Source organism: Typopeltis vanoorti, chromosome 24 (genome assembly GCF_054136105.1).
Source record: "Typopeltis vanoorti isolate ZY-2024b chromosome 24, IOZ_Tvanoo_1.0, whole genome shotgun sequence".
Classification (NCBI taxonomy): Eukaryota; Metazoa; Arthropoda; class Arachnida; order Uropygi; family Thelyphonidae; genus Typopeltis; species Typopeltis vanoorti.
This window is the reverse complement of record NC_143572.1, coordinates 19,910,080-19,928,413: the sequence shown is the minus strand read 5'-3', so window position 1 is coordinate 19,928,413 and position 18,334 is coordinate 19,910,080. Positions and strand designations below refer to the sequence as shown.

The following is an 18,334-nucleotide window of genomic DNA, read 5'->3' as shown; positions in this document are numbered from 1 at the left end:
ATAAATGTGAGAAACACTAACCTATCAATTGTATCAGATGCCAGTCGTTCGCACGATCATCGTCCGATATATAACAAGCTGGTCCGACACAATATTGCAGATTCGTACAGAGCAGATAATATGAGACGGTAGTTGCTAGCGTGTATAATATCAGTAAGGTGATTCAAGATATCATACACGAAGATGGGCTGTTCAGGAAGGGTGGAGAATCATTTCTATTGTTCGTACAATAATACACGCAAAGGTCACTTCTTGTCTAGTTAAGCAGATCTATGTCCACGGAATATTAAATTGACTAATTGTCCTTAAGCTTAAATAATTCGATCGAACTAAGCCATCCACATCCTTAAAAACATTGTAATAGTATACCCCTGAAGATCAATGCAAGAATGAATTGGACTACCCAGGTTATTTCGTAAAGGTTAAGCCTAAAACCTAGATTGAATAGTAACGAACGTTAGGCTTAATTTCTCTGCCCCAAATCTGCTTATTTATTTTTCAATCTCATCCTAACAATAACCACGTGAGTATGCCTCGTGTAATAGTTTTTCTGAGGTTATTTATGAAGTTTCCTAGCTTAGTTTACCTAGCCATGTCTTAGAAGAACTAAGGACATAAAAAGGGAACATTACGTCTCGCGCAAGTCCCCCCCCCCCAAAAAAAATCAACAATGTCACGGTACCAGACAACCTAGCAGAAAGTAGCGAGACAAATCGGTGGGATGACGTATACAGAGTCCCTCGTTAGATGTTTATTACTGGTATTTACGTCAGTTAGGGCGAGATTCTTGTCGGTACCGTTGCCTTAGGGTAGTCACTGATAACATGACACCTGTACAATCACCTTACTCCGAGGGAAGCCATGTGGCACTGAGAAAGGGAAAAAAAAAAAAAACTACGGTAAATAAACATTTCATACTAAGATTTAGAACCATAGGCTCCCCAGACAATCCCTTTGGTTTTATCGCGATAAATTCTAAGTGTGCCATAACATATCAATAATTTCGCATACGATCTTCAACAATGACGCACGTGGTTGTATCTTTCACTGATGAAAAAAAGCAAATAGTTCACGTGCTTCCATTGTTGTACCGCGCAGGACATTTTTAGTCAATTTCTTCGCGGTTTAAAAGCAACATTTGTTTGTTAAAAGTTCAGTGAACATATTTTGGACAAATTATCGTTCTTTTACCGAGTACGGTTAGGCAAAAAATTACACGGATAGTAGGAAAATCAGATAGACAATGAGGAAAAGCAAGAATTTCGTATGTGGTTTAAACAATGATGCTATTTATTTCCGTATGGTACCCGCTATTAAACACAATGCAAGAAACTACTGCTCAAAGACAGGTTTCTTTAACTGTAGCATTCTTAAGCAACAATCAGCATGATATGAATACGTTACTGTTGACTAAGTTGTGCCATTATTACTCGAAATAACAATGCGAAACCAAAAATAACTAAAATGTCCTATCTTACTAACCCATCTCCGTCTGAAAAGTTATTTTCTCTGCGGTAGGAATGCAGTTAAGTTGTTTCGGTAAAAATTATCTTACCATCCGGTTGATACTTACACAGTTGGGGGTAACACAGTGCCGCTGTGCTTTTCCGTTAACGGTATTTATCCTTTTTTTTTTTTTTTTTTTTAATAGGCACACTGATAACCCTCCTTTACACGCACGCTTACCAAACTACCAATAATCACAGTTCTAAAAAATAAGTGAACTGACATTACTAAGCGGTATTTTGATTTTATTTATTTACTTATTTTCTAACTCATTGTGACGTTGGTTCGCGTGGAACTGCATGCAGATTTCAACAATGAATCGCATACGAAACAGACCGAGAAAATTATATAATGAACAAGCCTGTAGATTTCGATTGAGTAAGAGGGAAAGGCATATTTTAAAAAATAAAATAAAAATAAATTCTGAAAACAAAATACAATAATGCAAACTGCAGTAATACAACAAATGGCGTTTTTTTGAAGAGGAAACGCATCCAACACGTGAATAATTGATCAGATGTATCTCAAAAGGTGGTTTTCAAACGATACGGCTGTTATAAAGCATTACTAAGCTTGCGATGGTCAACATGATGACAGTTGAGCATGTTTTACCATAACAAATTCTCCGTAGGATTCACCATCAAGAGAGGTGGGTCAGTTTATTCGCTTACTGAATCATCCAACTAACGGTATACCATTATTATTCTATGACAGGGAGCACCATCCCAAAACACACCATTGTCATCAGGGAAGAAGACGCATGTTAAAAAAGTATTACTATAAGCGTGGTTCCCAACCTTTTTCCACTTGTGTACCCCTTTTAAATCCATTTCTATAAATTGTACGCCTTGTTTTTAAATACTGACATTTATTGTTCCTAACGTTTTTGCATTTTGTTTACTTGTTTTTCCATTACTGATTATTTTTCGTACACCCCTGAACGGCCCAGCACGTACCCCCAGTTGGGAACCGATGCTATAAGCAAAAGGTTTATAATTCCATGGTCAACTTGGATATTATACTGTCTCTGGGTAAATCCGGCTATTTTAGCTTTCCCGAGTTTACTGAAAGTCGTGTGTTTATACGATGAATTTGTTAATCATCTGAAATAAGGGCCCAGTTAGTCTACTGTCTATAACTTCAAGAATATTGGTCTATTTCTTTTTAAATAGTACTTAATTGGATTTATTTCCTTTATCAAATCTTTGTAATGTATCGCGATGGTGAGGGATTCGTTAATATTTCACTTGTTCTTAAAGGGATAAGATTATGATCCCCTGTGGGATACGTAGGATTTCTAACGGCCTCTTTTTGCGACGGAAAACCCGAGTTGTCGGGGAATAGAGAGATTCTGTTTCTTGTCAGAGAAGCAGCAGCGATAGTTTATCCGGTAACAGACAACTAAACATAGGTCTTTAGATTCAAATTCTGATCTTTTTTATTTATTTTTTTTTATTAAAGAAAATGTATAATTTATGAAATAGTATAAGAAGGAAGTAATTCTATTTCAGGTTCACGTTTTATTTATTTTTTAAGCGATATTCAGCAAAGGCTGTTCGATGCATAGCCAGGATATCAAAATAACCGACATCACCTTAAAGCAAGAACGATGAAAAGAGTTCCGTAGGTCATTCCGGCCTATTGATATAACGGCCTGCATTCGAATCGTTCCCATCGTAAAAGGTGTGGACTTCAAACCCGGTTAAAATGGAAATTCTTTTGTAATTAAATTAAAAATTACACATTTATTCCTGGACTATACGAAAGTGATGGTCTTGGAATAAATGACCTTGTTATATTCTCATTGTCATGCCTCTATTAATAGCTAAGACGAGAGACAGAATAAAAAGGGAGATTCATAAAATATTACTGTATTTTAATAATTGAAAAGACTGTGTAGGGAAAATGTGTGAAACTACGCTATCCAGCGCATGAGCAGTAACATTACCTAGTAGATCACATATTTACAAACATTCCATTATGAATTTACATAGACTCCGATGTCTGTTAAAAAATGCTTATAAACTATTAGTAAAAAAAAAAAAAAATCGTCTAATTTAGATACTTGTATATATTATTTACGTTTTTATTGAGATTCCTGGTTAGTCGACATAAAATGTGAGTTCGAACCTAATAGTTCATCGAATTAGTTCTAAACCCACAACTTTGTATTCGCAGCACAAGCTGGGATATTATTTAAAAAAGAAAGGTTGACAACAATTGTATGGTTTGGATTGTGATGCAAGAGTTACGACAATAATGTAGCTAAGACGATGTAACAGTAGCATCTTCTTTTTGATTCGCGTGTGTTGTGTGTGTATTCGAAGCTAAACAATGGAATGAGGACCATTGTTGGAATAACAATGCGTGTTTCTGATCTTTATATGTAAAGCGAAATATATAAACCGACTACAAACATCTAGAGTTGCAAGCTAACCGATATATTACTCAAGATTGCTTTGCTTTCCTGATGTTAAATTCAAACTAAGTAGAATTCAACTCAAGAGAAAACATCGCATTGAAGAAGCAGATTATTCCTATTGATCCATGATCACAGCTGGTGCATAAAAAGAGCTACCAACATGGTTCTATTCGACACTGTTGATAGAACATTGCTGAATACATATACATTATTCAACAATGCTGCAAAAAATGTATTTGTTATCCTATTCAAGTTGTTCTTCAAGCACACCGGGAGATCTAATTATGTTGTAAAGTATCCATGTGAGGTATATTTGAATTGATGCACCGAAATGTTAATATGCGTATTGATAAAGTGTGTTATTTATTTCGATGTGTTGAATCTACTTTGGGTTAAGCAGAAAGAGATACGCAATTATAATTGTGTTGTGTCAGCAAAGAACGTAGAACTAAGTGTAAAATTTTTCATTGTTGCCTACTGTGTATTGTGTGCAAGTAGGCATATTGTTAATAACAATAGATAAGCAACAATGTTGGTTATATTAGAGAATATCTATTGTTACTTAGTTACTATAGGATTGACGTAACTAGCAGATTCAACCAATCCTAGCCTTGTAGAGAATATATTGTCGCGCCGCATCTTTTTATGAATTAAAATACAAACTGGCCAGTATAAAGGATCTAACTATAGACAAGTTTGAATCCATATTATAAACATAACGTAGATAACTGTGAGAACAAACCTTATGAGATAGAAATCGGACAGTAATTGATAACAAATTCATATTTGAAGGAACTGAAATATTGAAATAAAAATGTAAATACTACCACATGGGATTCTTTGCTCTTATTCCAAGATTTATATGGGGAAAAAAAACCAACAGGGAAGTAGGATATAGAAGAGGATGCTAAGGTGCTACCATAGTGACCGGTTGCTATGGAAGGAGCACTACTGGGACATATAAACATGGAGATGAGTATCATATGACACCTCCTGTTTTTTTTATCTTGTACTCCTCATTCGGTTGCCGTCTTAGATGGATTCTTTAAAGAGCATTGAGGGATACATTCAATACTACGAATAATAGTTAAAGAAAATTGGGGGGGAAAAAAGAAAGCAACTTACCTGTGGTGAAAAGGACTATTGCTTTAAGACAGCTGTATTCTGCAGCGTCGACATGAAGAGCTTTTAACTTCTCCACTTGTTCTTGGAAAATACGAATATGGTCCATGAAGGCCACCACCCTATCGGCAGCCATAGGAGAAGCGTGGAGTCCTGCAGCTGCTAGAAGAGGGGCCACATGTAGTGGCATGGAACACTGGGAGGCGTTGAGCACAAACAGTTCGCTCCACACAAGGCGTAACAGTGCAACTTGATCGGTTACCTGGAGGTCAGGAAAGAATGGGATGTTTCGAGCCCACTCTACTGCACTAAATAGAAGTCTGGCTGCGAGTTCACAGATATTGTCGATACCCATAATATTGTTCGGCTGCATACACTGGGCATATCGGGAAGGTGGGTACGGTTCTGCTCGTAACAATAAGGAGATGAAACTGGACAAATAAGAATGACCATTGAGTGTCTCTCCATTGGTCAAGGCCATCTGTCCCGGTAGAGGATGTTGGGTGGGAGGCACACGCCCCCGTTGGACAGCTAGGGGACAGAAAACACAGCATGAAGGGCTTACTTTGCAACAGGTATCACAAGCCATATATTGCAGCGCCATAACTTTTAAACCATAACTACTAAAGCTTAAAAAAATTCTAGTGTAGTCATATCAACAATTAGCAACAAACTTTTCACTCAGCTCCAGCGCGCGCGCGCGCACACACATACGCATATAAACTACACACACACGCACACAAGAACAGCCGTGAAGTCGCGTGGCAGGCTGCGACTTTTCCCGGCCACCAATGTTAGCACACATGCGTTTGGCTTTCACCCTCGCGTCTCTAGTGACGCACCCCGCCTCCCTGTGCAGAGACATCGGAGTGAGAAGCAAACGTAAGCGGGCTAGCTTTTTCATACTGCCAACAAACGCGACTAAGTCAGCGGTGAGGTTGAGGGGTGGTAAGTGGTATATAAAATGTCGCTGCGGTTGCAACGTGTAATGTTGCTTAAGAACGCACGAGAATAAATACGGAACTACCTGTTAATTGTAAATAACTAACAAGGGTTTGAAAAACACTAATTCTAACGTATTGGAAAAATATTATATTTAAGCAGCGATTGAAGATGTTGAGAAAATTTTAAGGAGGCTTTCTTCGAGCCGTGAAAAAAGGAGGTTTAAGGATGTTTACAATGAGGGGGTCACTACAATAACACAAACTTTACTTTCTGACTTGATTTGTTGAGTCTACACAAGTTCACCGTAGAAGGGTTTCGACATTTGACCTTTGACTTTCACCGTTATTGAACCAACAGCGAATAATTCCTTGAAATCCCTCAAAGAAAGGGGGGGGGGGACACAAAATAATCCATAAAACACGTTTTCCCGCGTGTACACAGGAAAATTGTTGGTAACTTTTTTCAAACAGGAATTCTCGCCGTGGCCAGACATGAGTAAACGATAAGCATCGACATGACGGACGTGTGTGAACTTTGTGTAGACCCACAGAGGCCAGACATCTAAGGGTCAGGGGAACGTTCAACCCCACCGCAGCACTCAACGAAGATCAAGGGGGAGCTAACCTGGGCACCTACCCTCCCTGCGCATGCCCATCTTCAGGCATTTCTTGAGGCGACAATACTGGCACTGGTTCCTGTGGTGCTGGTCGATGGGGCAGTTCCGATTGCCCCGGCACGTGTACGTCAGGTTCCTCCGGACACTTCTCTTGAAGAACGACTTGCACCCTTCGCACGTGAACTGGCCGTAGTGCTTTCCGCTGCTCTTGTCGCCGCACACCACGCACTCAATGTGTTGCTGGTTCTTGTCCGAGCTGGACGGCGTGCTGGGCTGCGGTGGTTGAGGAGGACCGTTCTGGGAGGGAGGTTGAGAGGCGAGGTCCGTCTCTGCTGCCGTGCTGCCCGTGGTGGGGGCTGGATCCCGCCACGGAGTCACGGCAAGGGCCATTCTACGACTCTACTGTCTACTCCGTAGTAGTTGCTGTCTGCGGCGTCGAACAACACGATGCGGAAATGGAGAGCCAGGCCTGCGAACGGCAGCGGCCGTAGCTCGCGGTGGTAGTGACGACGTGGGAATGACACAGCCCACGCCCTGCGTATCCTCCCGTAGATACGGACGGTGAGACCTTCGCCACTATTCCTGGAAAGGTGAGCTTCGAACACGCCGCAGCGTCGTCCTGTCGAAAGCAAGTCAGGCGGGAGACTGCCGTACGCCACCGACCGTCACATGAACAAGTCACCCCCCCTGCCGTAGTGGCAAACACCAAACTTGAACCGGGTTTGCGCGTGAACTTGCGTGAACTGGGGCCTTGATGTCGCGGTGATCGAGACTGTGCCCCGCCGCCGGAGCATCAGCGTCTGACTGGACTTGCCTACTCTGAACTATGACACGGCAGTTGAAACTGTTCGGTTGGCATGGCAACAGCTTCCATATATGGCAAAACGTGTCATTAAAGTTCAAGAAGCCTATTAGCAACTGATAATCCCGGCCTAGGCGGTCATGCCCTCCAGGCAATCAGGGCATGACTGGGAAGCCCCGATCTGTTCTCCCATTGGTTGACAGCGCCTAATGCTAGCCTGGGCATATTGTCACTGCAGCGTGCGGTTCATATCCTTGCGCAGCGTGTTCACGCGCGCCGAACGCGAGCCGTTGCGTGGTAGAGGTCATGTGGGTACTGGGGCCAATCATCGCAGTGCACTGGACTAGCAGCGCGTCTGTTTCTGGAGGTGTGAAAAATGGGTTGGCGTTTGACACCGGCGAGGGTCGGCACATTCGGATCTGTTGCTACGAGGTAATGAACTTCTTCTCCGTCTTGTCCATCTGCAGTCGTGTCGTCTGACACGAACACTTCCAACTGGCCATCCGAAAGCCTATGTGTGGGTGCGTGTACGAATTCCACTACGAAACAAAAGCGAGCAGCGATAAAGATTAGAGGCCGCTCTCAACGGCGTTGGGTGGAGGTCAGTGGAGGAATGCATTGACGTATGGAAGCAACGTGAACATTTCCCCACATTACACGTAACACGTCGAATCCAAACTGCACATTCCATTTATTTCTATTGGGAACTCAAATATTTATTCAACGTTTTTTTTTCCCTTGACCTTTACCTACCCGTGCTTTCATCCACTAATTAAAGGAAATAATAATATATCCATCTTTTAACATTCAAGATTTGTTTTCTACCTGAATAATTGCAACTTAATCTTAAAATTCACTTAATATATTCACCGTTCAGAGACAAACCAAAATGAAATCGGTTATAAGTCTGTCATTGCATATTGTTGCGTAAGAATCTGCACTCTCAACAATTACCCCGCAAAATATCAGCATTAATTAATTTTCATACCAACAATACATCGATATCCTTTCTAATGTAAAACCTTTGTATTGTTGAAATTGTATTATTGCGTCACAACATACCGCAACCATTCATTGTTTCACTTTTAACAAAGGTAATGTACATTGTATATTACATAATTCATTATTTAACAGAAATATACTTCAAATGGATGACTTTTCCATAGTTGGCTAAATAGTTCGAAGCCGTACACGTGACTTAGACCTAAATGTACATTTCTAAATGTACATCAAGTAAGAGAGCATAGATTTGATTGAAGTATTCTAAGATATGTTAATATTTAAGACTAATTAGAACACTGAATGGCAAATTAATTCTTGCAGACCCCCTAATAAGGCATTAACCCTTCTGAGAAATGCATTCTTTGTTGTCTCTAACGAGACTCTATCTGAGTAAATTTTGTCTGCTTCAAAGATGAGGATGAGAGGCGACCATAGTTGCATCTTCTGATCACTTGAGAATGTATCATTAGATGTTGGAAATAGCAGTGAGTGTAGTCGAAACAAAAGTCTGAGGATTGATTATAAATAGTGTTAGTATGGTTTCTGATTGTTCACTTCATTTCATTTTTATCTCTTAAATTGATCGAAATTAAATGTGGCAAAAGAAATAAAAAAAAAATAAAATAAAGATGAAAATGCAATATATAAGAAAAATGTAGGGAATGGAACATAGAAATAAGATAATAAAAATAATGTAACAAATCAAAAATATTTTTAAAATTTATCATTTTTAAGCGGTGTTGAATTTTTCGAATTGTACACATCCAGATGGCGTGGAGGAGCCAATGAATATGTTAATAGAAAGAATGAAGCTTGAACTTCAAATGAACTCCACGTTCAAGTAACTAAATGAGGAATCACGATTTAGAGCCACCCTACAAGAACAACAAACTAAAATGATTCCTAAGGGCACACGTGTATTCCGTGTGTGTGTGATAAGATATCGTTCTATCGATATCATGAACTATAATTATGCACTATTGGGTATCGGTCATTGTTACACGTACTCTTACGATGTATGACATAACATCTAATTTGTAATGTTCTAACCACAACACGAAGTTTTATTATGTGGTCATAAGTATTACGCAACTAAGTGTTGCTTCTATCAGATATTCATTTTATATTGTTACACTTAGTACACTTACTACTCAACGCATTAAAATTTTTCTGATATTTAAGATTTTTAAAGCTTATGTTTGAATTTTAAAAAATAAAAATGTTTAAGAAATAAAACGTAAAGATAAATATAATTTTTAAGACATTTAACTCTGTTTTTTTTTTTTTTTTTTTTCGTATTACTTTTAGGATTTATTTTACGAAAAAAAAAGGATGCTGATATACTTTTCCGCATTTAGGAAGACAATCAGTACTCATCATACTACCTGTTCATTGGCGTTTGAATGCTCGAACCGATTGACTGATTTTGGTGAAATTTACCACATTAAGAATTATTTCTAATCCTTAATGTGGTAAATTATCAATCAGTTGAATATTAAACCACGTTGTGTATGGTAATGTATCGTTTATAAACTTACAAGAGATATAACTGACAATTTACAATAATAAGATACGCATTGACATCTATATTTTGTTATAAGCAATACAGCGTGAGAAAAATATTATTAGGATATCATATACTGGCAGTGACTATTTTCGTTTAGAAGGTGTTAGGTAAAAACAGTTTATTTTTATTGCGTTCAGATTTATGTAGGTAGTACTATGATAGAACTGTTTGAGACAAACAGATGTGATTGGTTGGTTATTTTGGATTTATAGCAGAAGCAGCTAAGGTTATGAGGCCAGTGGGAAAAAAATAATATTTTGGCACGTGCTTCAAAAGTTAAATTATTGTATTATATATTTTAATGCCACCTTATCTTTCAAACTATGGTTGCGTTGAGCAATTAAAAAACAACAACAAAAAAAAACTATATAGAAAGAACGCATGAAACAAGGAAATATTAGCCATCTTCTAATACACGCAAACGTTAAAAAAAAAAATGAACGAGTGTAGGCCAATAAGAATCGAGTAAGGCTAACTACATTTTTATGGAATGGGAAATCAGTGTTAGGCTTTAAACCTTCACGAAAAATTGCACGATCCCCCCCATTAGAATCCACAATGTTACTAACCATTACTCTATCATTCGTTTTGACACCCCTGTGGCTGTGGAATGCAAAGGCTATCAGACATGCACGTGCAACGTGATTTCGGTGATACAGTTAGCGAAGGTCGTACGTCAGTTACCCTTCCTCCTCTTCTCTCTCTCTCTCTGCCCCCCCCCCTGCCATCCGCCGATACTACGGTATCATCTTGCACAGATCTCCCTGCACACGTGTACATCTAATAAAGTCCGTACATCATAATTGTGCCGATCCAAACCTGATTTCAGTGCCATCTGATAAATGCAGGTTGTTACTTGAGCTTCTACAAAAAGAAAAAGAAAAAAAAAAGCTGTAAAAACAGGTGGAAAAACATCCTTCAAACCGGACGTGGGCAAGTTACTTCCTTGCAGGCCGTGTTGGTGGCCATCGAAGCGAATCAGTAGTGACCACAATCACTCCAACTTGATGCTAACAATGTAAACCTCACCTGAAGCTTTTTTTTTTTTTTTTTAAATCGTGTAGTTCGTTCACTGATCTGTAGTAGTTCCAGTACATACTTTTATAAGGTCAATTATACGTTTTAAACATGGGCTTGTTTTTAACCAGAATTCGTTTTTATGTTGTATTGAAATGACATGAGACTAATATAAAATGCCATAATTAAAAATTCACTCATTTCCTGTTATATAAAGTATCGCAGGTGGCTCGTGGCACGTGTTTTTTCACTTTTTTTTTTGTCTTTGTTTTTTTTCCCCCTCCTGATTGTTGCTGTTGAGTTTATACTTAAATATAAACGTATGTTGTAAATTGACGTCTCTTCCTGTCATTCAATCATGTTTCAAAATGACCCCCCCCCGCTTTATTATTTAGTGGTTAAAAAATTACATGAAAGACTATTGACCTTTGATAATCGCCTACGATAGCGATTGATTATTAAGATCGAAAATATTTTTAGGATAGTTCAAGTTGTTTTTTGTATCATCGGTATTATTCAGTTCTGTGGTACAATTGAAACTAACCAACGACATTCAAACTGCGCATGTCAGATTTCTTTATAACCATAATATATAAGGAAGCTTCACATCATAACGTAAGCCAGAGCCTGAGTCTTGTGTCAACACATCGAGTCAGTTATTTGCTTTCACGCTATCCATCTGGTGCACATGCATTTGCTAAATGTGACCATGCTATTCACGTAGCCCACATCTCGCTATTCCACCCCGTACATCTGTGGTATATTGATTGGTACCTCCCTCTCTTCATCTGCATGTTTGCCGAAACCTCACTCCTCCCCCCTACCCTAATTCCCTCCCCCCGTTCAATAGCCTCTAACACCATACAGGATAGGCTACAATAGGTCAACATGAAAAGCTTTTCTCCTCTCGTAACCCGTTTCGGAGACTATTATTCCCCCCCCCACCAGCATCATCCCACCCCTTTCCTCACCCCCCTAAGGTCTACCCAAATAGGGTATATCAGAGGTAGAAAGCCGAACGTGCTAAAAGTTAGTTTGTCTTTAGCCCCCACATCGAAGCTATTGTGGTTCGCATAATAGTGCCCTTCAGCCCGCAGGGAGTCGCTAGTGTTTGCTTGCTACTGGTCACACTACAAATGGCACTCCCGCCTCAACAAACTGTGTGTTTGGAGTGATTTTGAAGGCACTCGGCTGGAATGACGTCATTGTCATGACTGACGCAAGTTGTACTCGATCTGTTTGGTTAAGGGAAAAAAAAAAAAAAAAAAGGAAAAAATTTGTCAGGACAGATCACCGAATTAGTTTAAGCAAAGAAAAGAGGATTAGCGCCACCTAGGAATAGAAACATCGTACTTCAAAATCTCTCGCTAGTACCAGAAAAAAAAAAAAAAAACTATTATGAAATTAATGCAAACGAAATTATTGCGCCAAGAATTTCTAATCATTGTCAGTAAAATAGTACGATGTTATTGTTGGAGTACATAAATCATCAAGCTCACTGTTCCATCCTATGCAACCCAAGTTTTGATATTCGTACATTTTCTTCCGCTTACAGTTTTCATTTATCATTTCTAGGCCATTCTGAGTGACAGGAGATACTCTATATACAATCATTTATATTCCCTCTAGACCACAGGGCATTCTCCTTATATTAAAGTAAACTTTATGACGTCCTAAATTCTCCTAAGTGCCTTTTTTTGTTGTAGTACTTTTGGACAGAATATTTTTTCTAACATTAAAAAAAAATGGACTGGTGATTTGGAAGTATTTATAAATATTGAGATGTTTGGAATCCTTGAATAACTACTGCAAATACAAGCAGTTCATAAACTGCGTATTTCACATTAATATAAAAGTTGTAATGAAATCTACAAAAATGCATGACGTCTGTGCTTAAAAGGCAGCTGTGTGAAATTGAATATGTGTGTGATATGGACTTGATTGTGACGTGAAATCTACGTGTTCATATCTAAACTTTTGTTGCGTCACGTGAAAGTCACAACTGATGAATTTTATCTGATTGTTACATGAAAGTTACATTTTAGATTTATTTCGTGATTGTGACGTGATATCTGCAACGTTTTCATAATCTAAACTTCGTTGTGCGTCACGTGAATTTCATAATAATGATTTTATTGGATTGTTACATGAAAGCTACATTTGAGATTTATTTAAGCGTGATTGTTACATGTATTGAAACCTATAATAATACGTTTTTTTGATGCAAATAATAAATTAAAGAGCCTAGCACTTAAAAAAAAAGGCGTAATCATTTATAAAAATGTCCAAGCATAAAGTTATCATATCAATCGTTCAATACGTGATAACTTCTGCACACGCACAACTAAATAACAATAATAATAATAAAAAATTCCATCATTGATTTTTTTTTTTTTTTTTTTTTTTTTTGCTTTTGATGACATTTTTTCGACAGGCGATCTTTTCCACCTCTTTTCAAACTGCCGATTCCGTGTCTTTACTTAAGTAATAAAGCTACTTAGGAGGTGATCACTCCGCATGAGCAGCATGCTCTCTCTACACGATCACTCGTTATCCAGGCGCCCACTGCGAGCAAAGAATACTAATGACATCTATGGTGAAACCTCGTAGGTGCATGGCCCATTTGCCGTGACCTTTAAATAGTCACGGACGTGTCAGTGACCCTCTTGAACTTCTTCATTTGCATATTACCTGATGAGCCCCGGTAACAACTTCATGCAGTGAGGTTAATACGATTAATACTTCGATGCCAACTAGTCCGAGAACCTTTTTTTTTTTTTAAAACATGCTTCTGGTGTTTAGGGAAGTGGTTGTTTTTAGTTTTTCTTGTTGGTTGATGCGGCTCTAGAAGCCGAACTTTGACACACGATGCGTAAATGGTTCTATTTATGTGAGGACACATTTATTACAGATGTTTTACTATGAAGTGAGGGCTAAAAATTAAAGTTTGCTACAGTAATTCAAAATTCAACTTTTAAAATAAGCATTCTCCGTCTGCCTGAGTTATCCGGTCTTAGACGGTGGGAGTTAGGTTTTTTTTATCTCGCTAAAGAGGCAAATGACTAGAAAAAAGACTCAGTTAATAGACACACTGTACTGTCTTCATATCCTTAATCCCTCTCTCTCTCTCTCTCTCTCTCTCTCTCTCTACCTATCCCACAGTCGTATCGCTAGTCACCATTAGACACGGCAATCATCTACACACCAAACCTAACTCTTAACTCCTGCCTGACAGCAAGCAGTTGACTTGAGCCCTCCCAATGACTGAAAACGTACTCGCGCTGATAAACTACACTTACATTAGCAAAGCCGGTGTGATAACGTCAGATAGATGGCCACCGAAGACCCTTGAAGTCAAGAGAAACTTGGTAGTCCAGTTAGGTGTCTCGCAGGAGTTTTGGGCAACAAGAGGAATAGGGGAAGACCTCCCGCCCAACCGGTTTACTTAAAGTAGCCTCGGGCCTGCCACGATATGGCAGAGTGCTGGGGTCAGGTCACGGCCGCTAGTTCCGTCGATGGAAACAGGTTTTTACTTACTCCGTCTTTTATAGAATCGGTGCATTGAAGATGATTCTTTGAGACCCGAACTGGAAGTTGTAGGAAGGGGGGGGGGGGTGATCGGAGTCTTGGAAATAAATCTAAAATGAAATGACTCATTTGGTCGCATACTTTTCAGATGATTGCAATATTGGAATTTTTTTGACGTTTACTGGGTGGAAGGGAAGGGTGATTTCGTTTTCGTTCGGTATTTAGATACGATGCGATGTAAATGGATTTCAAGTTCCGTGTCTTTTCCATCTTAAGAGGAAGAAAGAACAAAGAGAAGTCTGCAGAACAAGGGAATTTGTAGGACAAAGTAGGCTAATGCTGAACGCGCTGTGTGTGTGTTTACATTGCTGAGGATTGTTTAAATAGCACGGAAGAAGCAGGTTGATTAGGGTTATGTGTAGTTTTGAATCATCTCCAAAGCAACTAATGTATTATGTATGTTAACTGGGTTGAATTCCTTCTGGTCCGTTTTGAGGGATGGAAAACCATACTTTCCTAGGGGAAAATAAAATCTTGCCACTTCGTACGAGCCCATACAACTTACCTTTTAGTCAAAAAGATGTTATACGTTCTAGACGGGACTTGAACCCTTCTTTCTAACCAAAAGACATTGTCAATACTGACTGAGCTACGGGGGAACTCCTAATCAAATGAGGAAGTAGGCAAGTACTGTTACATTATATTTAACTGTATGGTAATTGTGCTATTAAAATCGTTATTATGTACCCGAGTTTTAACGACATCTTTTTCTTTGTTTATTTATTGGATACGATTAGCGATTTTTTTTTTTCATACCCAGTTGTTGATCACATGAGCCTTCAACTATCCGATGATGCAGACACCTGCAAACTATTGCAATTCGATGGCACATTCCTAAGCTATTGAAAACACGACACACACCCTAAAAATAATTTGCTTTTAATGAGGTAGTTTAAATTAGCGAAAAAATAAAATTATGTATTTATGAGCACATTCCTATGATTGTTTCCCACGGGCATGTCTGGGATGTAAAAAAAAAATAAAATCAATTATTCTTTGACCTCACAAAATGTCTACACAATGCGATGAAGACAGTTCTTGAGGTTTCTTCCAGTAAAAAGGTTGAAGAACTTCTTAGTTAAAGGCTAACTGACGATACTACCTTCCATTGTACAGAAAACAAAGTCCATTTATCAGATGGAGTTGGGGGGCCATTAAAGGAGTGAACTCAGAGCAGGCTGACAGAGGGGGGGGGGGAGAGGAAGCACACTCATCAACCACACCTAGTTTGAGTGAGCCAGACTTCAAACATGTGGAGAACCTGGTCAGACCTCCCTATCAGGTATCCAACATAATATGATTGACCTACGATACTGCGTTAACTTGGCCCCTTCCCACAAGGTTTCGTAACGAAGCAGAGGTCAAAGACACCTGAACACCTCAAGACATAACCTGTCAAATGGTGAGGCTTTTCAAAAGGGACTTGAATTTTTCTCACGCTTCTGACTTATGTCTTAGAAATACCACTTACGATGATTTAGCCTGTGGTACTCCGTTTTTCCACATGGAAATTGGATTTTTTTTTTTTTTTTTTTTGCATTTTATTCCAATATTCTTTTATTGTCAAACGTAACGAACTCCTAAAAAGAAAGAGATGAAATTAAAAAAAAAAAGAAAAGAACGTCATAATGTCATGGTATTCCTATTGGTCAGGGTTTAACAATGGTTACTACATTCTTACAAGTAGCCACAACAATACAAAACATTGTTAGTAACGTAACACAGTCCTGTTTTGTTTTGTTGCGTAAGCGATGATGTTATAGTGACGTCATTGCATTGAAGTTAAGTCCAAAAATTTTAAAAGGAATAGCTTTTCTTCTCTCTCTGTCTTTCTTGGAAATATTGGTTTACCTAGTACTAAACTGTTCGCTCTTTCCGATTTTTTCCTGGGAATGTAAGGCAGGTAAGATTTGTGTTAAAAGTTTGCCGACGTTGCTATCGCCAACTGTTGCCTCAGTCACGAGATTGCAGTGTCCACTTGCAGCTAATGGCGACGAAGCCTGTAATTTGCCGGCCCTAGGGGGCGCACTTCGTCTTTGTGTAAAAAGGAAGTGCTTTGTATGAAGCTGGAAATTAGTCTGAAGCTGACGGCTACGTTGGAATCAACCGAATTTATCTGGGTAATGAGTAGGTTTAGTCTGAAGGGCTTTGCTACACGTAGCAGATTCTCTTTTCTCCCCTACCCCCCTTTTCTGCCTTTTACATCGACTTCCCCTACACTGTGCTGTGGTATTTGGTTGTCTGGTGAGTGTTCTCACGACCATAGCTTCAGCTACCTGCTAAGGAACGATCTTTACGCCCACTGTTACAAAACCTATAGTTTCAAGCAATGTTGTTGGAATGGCTTCGGTACTATTTTCTTTCTTTCTTTCTTTTTTCTTGGAGGTGTTTTTCGAGTAAGGGCGAGTACACGTTTTATATTTAGTGGCACAGTGTGTGTGTAAAAGGAAAAACGGAACAGCAGTTTTGTTTCTGGGTTTTTACAACAGGTTTTTTAATCGGATACATGATGAAATGGCTTTTTCACCTACGATGGCCGCATTTGTACCAAGTGGGTGGCTATTTATAGGGATGTCGTACCATTAGTCAAAGTATCATCACGAGATTCTAATTTCCGCGTTTGTTTTTTTTTTTTTTTTTAAAAAAAGTTGCACGTTTTGATAAGGATTTGGGTTCGTTCTTGTCCGAAGTTGTTCGTGGGTCACTTTTACGTCATAAGGGTTGAGTTTGCTGGAAAATTCCCATCTTCGTTCATTACTTGATATATTTATTTCAATACTTGTAATAAATTAATCTATTCTCTGGCCAATTTTTATTTATTTGTTTAAATTTTTTATGTTCGTATGATACTGGTTAACCCAACTTTAGTTGACAAAGACGTAATCCGATTCTTTATTTCACTCGGTAGCTTTTCTTAGTATATTTCAAATGCCTGGATGTCTAATAAAAATTACCTTTTAATTGAGATTCCGTTTGTGATAACTTGGAACATCCATGGTGTTAACTCATGGCTTATTCTGACTCAACTTTCGAAGTGTTATTAAAAACTTTTTTTGGCGATTTTATGCCTAATGTATGATCATTCTTTGTCACCGTGTTAAGGTTTTTTCCAACCTGTGATTAACGACTTCAGCATGTCCATCCTATATCCCCACAACCTACAATTTTTCATTTATTACGGACGTTCCACAAAACTGTCCTCGAGAAAAAAAAGTATTAGAATGTATGAATCAGGATCTTGAGTCCAATAGTCTCGATACATATACAGGATGGTTCAAAATTCCACGTACAAACGTTGAATAGAGATAGAAAACATCAAAATCAATCATAAAGCATTCATATAGAAAAGCCACCCGAAAGTGATAGGTGGCGCTGTTCGCCAGCGCTCCAGGTGAGCAATTGGGGCTTCCTCATTCAAGCTTTCGACGTCGAACAAAGAACATGAGTCGTTTCACGAACGCTGAGATGGCAGACATGCACCTCGTTTACCATATTATGTATCCATCTACTATCGAACTGTTCAGTTACGCCTAATCAAGTTTTTTACACTACTTACTTCCTTGTGTTATTTCTGCATCTTTGTGTCCCTGTTAGTATCTTCCGGTGGCGTTTCCGGTCATGTTTTCCTATGTGAATATGGTTGATTTTGATGTTCTCTACCTCCTCTCAAAGTTTGTACGTGGAATTTAGAACCACCCTGTATACTCTCAGACTAAGACAGTAGAACCCCCTCACCTCCCACACGGG

At 38.8% G+C, this 18,334-nt stretch overlaps 1 protein-coding gene across 2 annotated transcripts in view; it reads right to left on the bottom strand.

Moving 5' to 3' along the window:
- Positions 1-7,413, bottom strand: part of LOC150092977 (COUP transcription factor 1-like) — a 68,287-nt gene extending 60,874 nt beyond the window's left edge. Inside the window, exons 1-2 of one of the 2 annotated variants that reach the window (XM_090414079.1) lie at positions 6,620-7,413; positions 5,054-5,581 (exon numbers count right to left, since the gene is read on the bottom strand). In XM_090414079.1, the coding sequence (XP_090270205.1) occupies positions 5,054-5,581; positions 6,620-7,001 (910 nt within the window). In that variant the 5' untranslated portion in view covers positions 7,002-7,413. The remainder of the gene's footprint in view (positions 1-5,053; positions 5,582-6,619) is intronic. The other variant, XM_090414080.1, reaches the window with a different exon arrangement.
- Between the last annotated feature and the right edge of the window lie 10,921 nt (positions 7,414-18,334).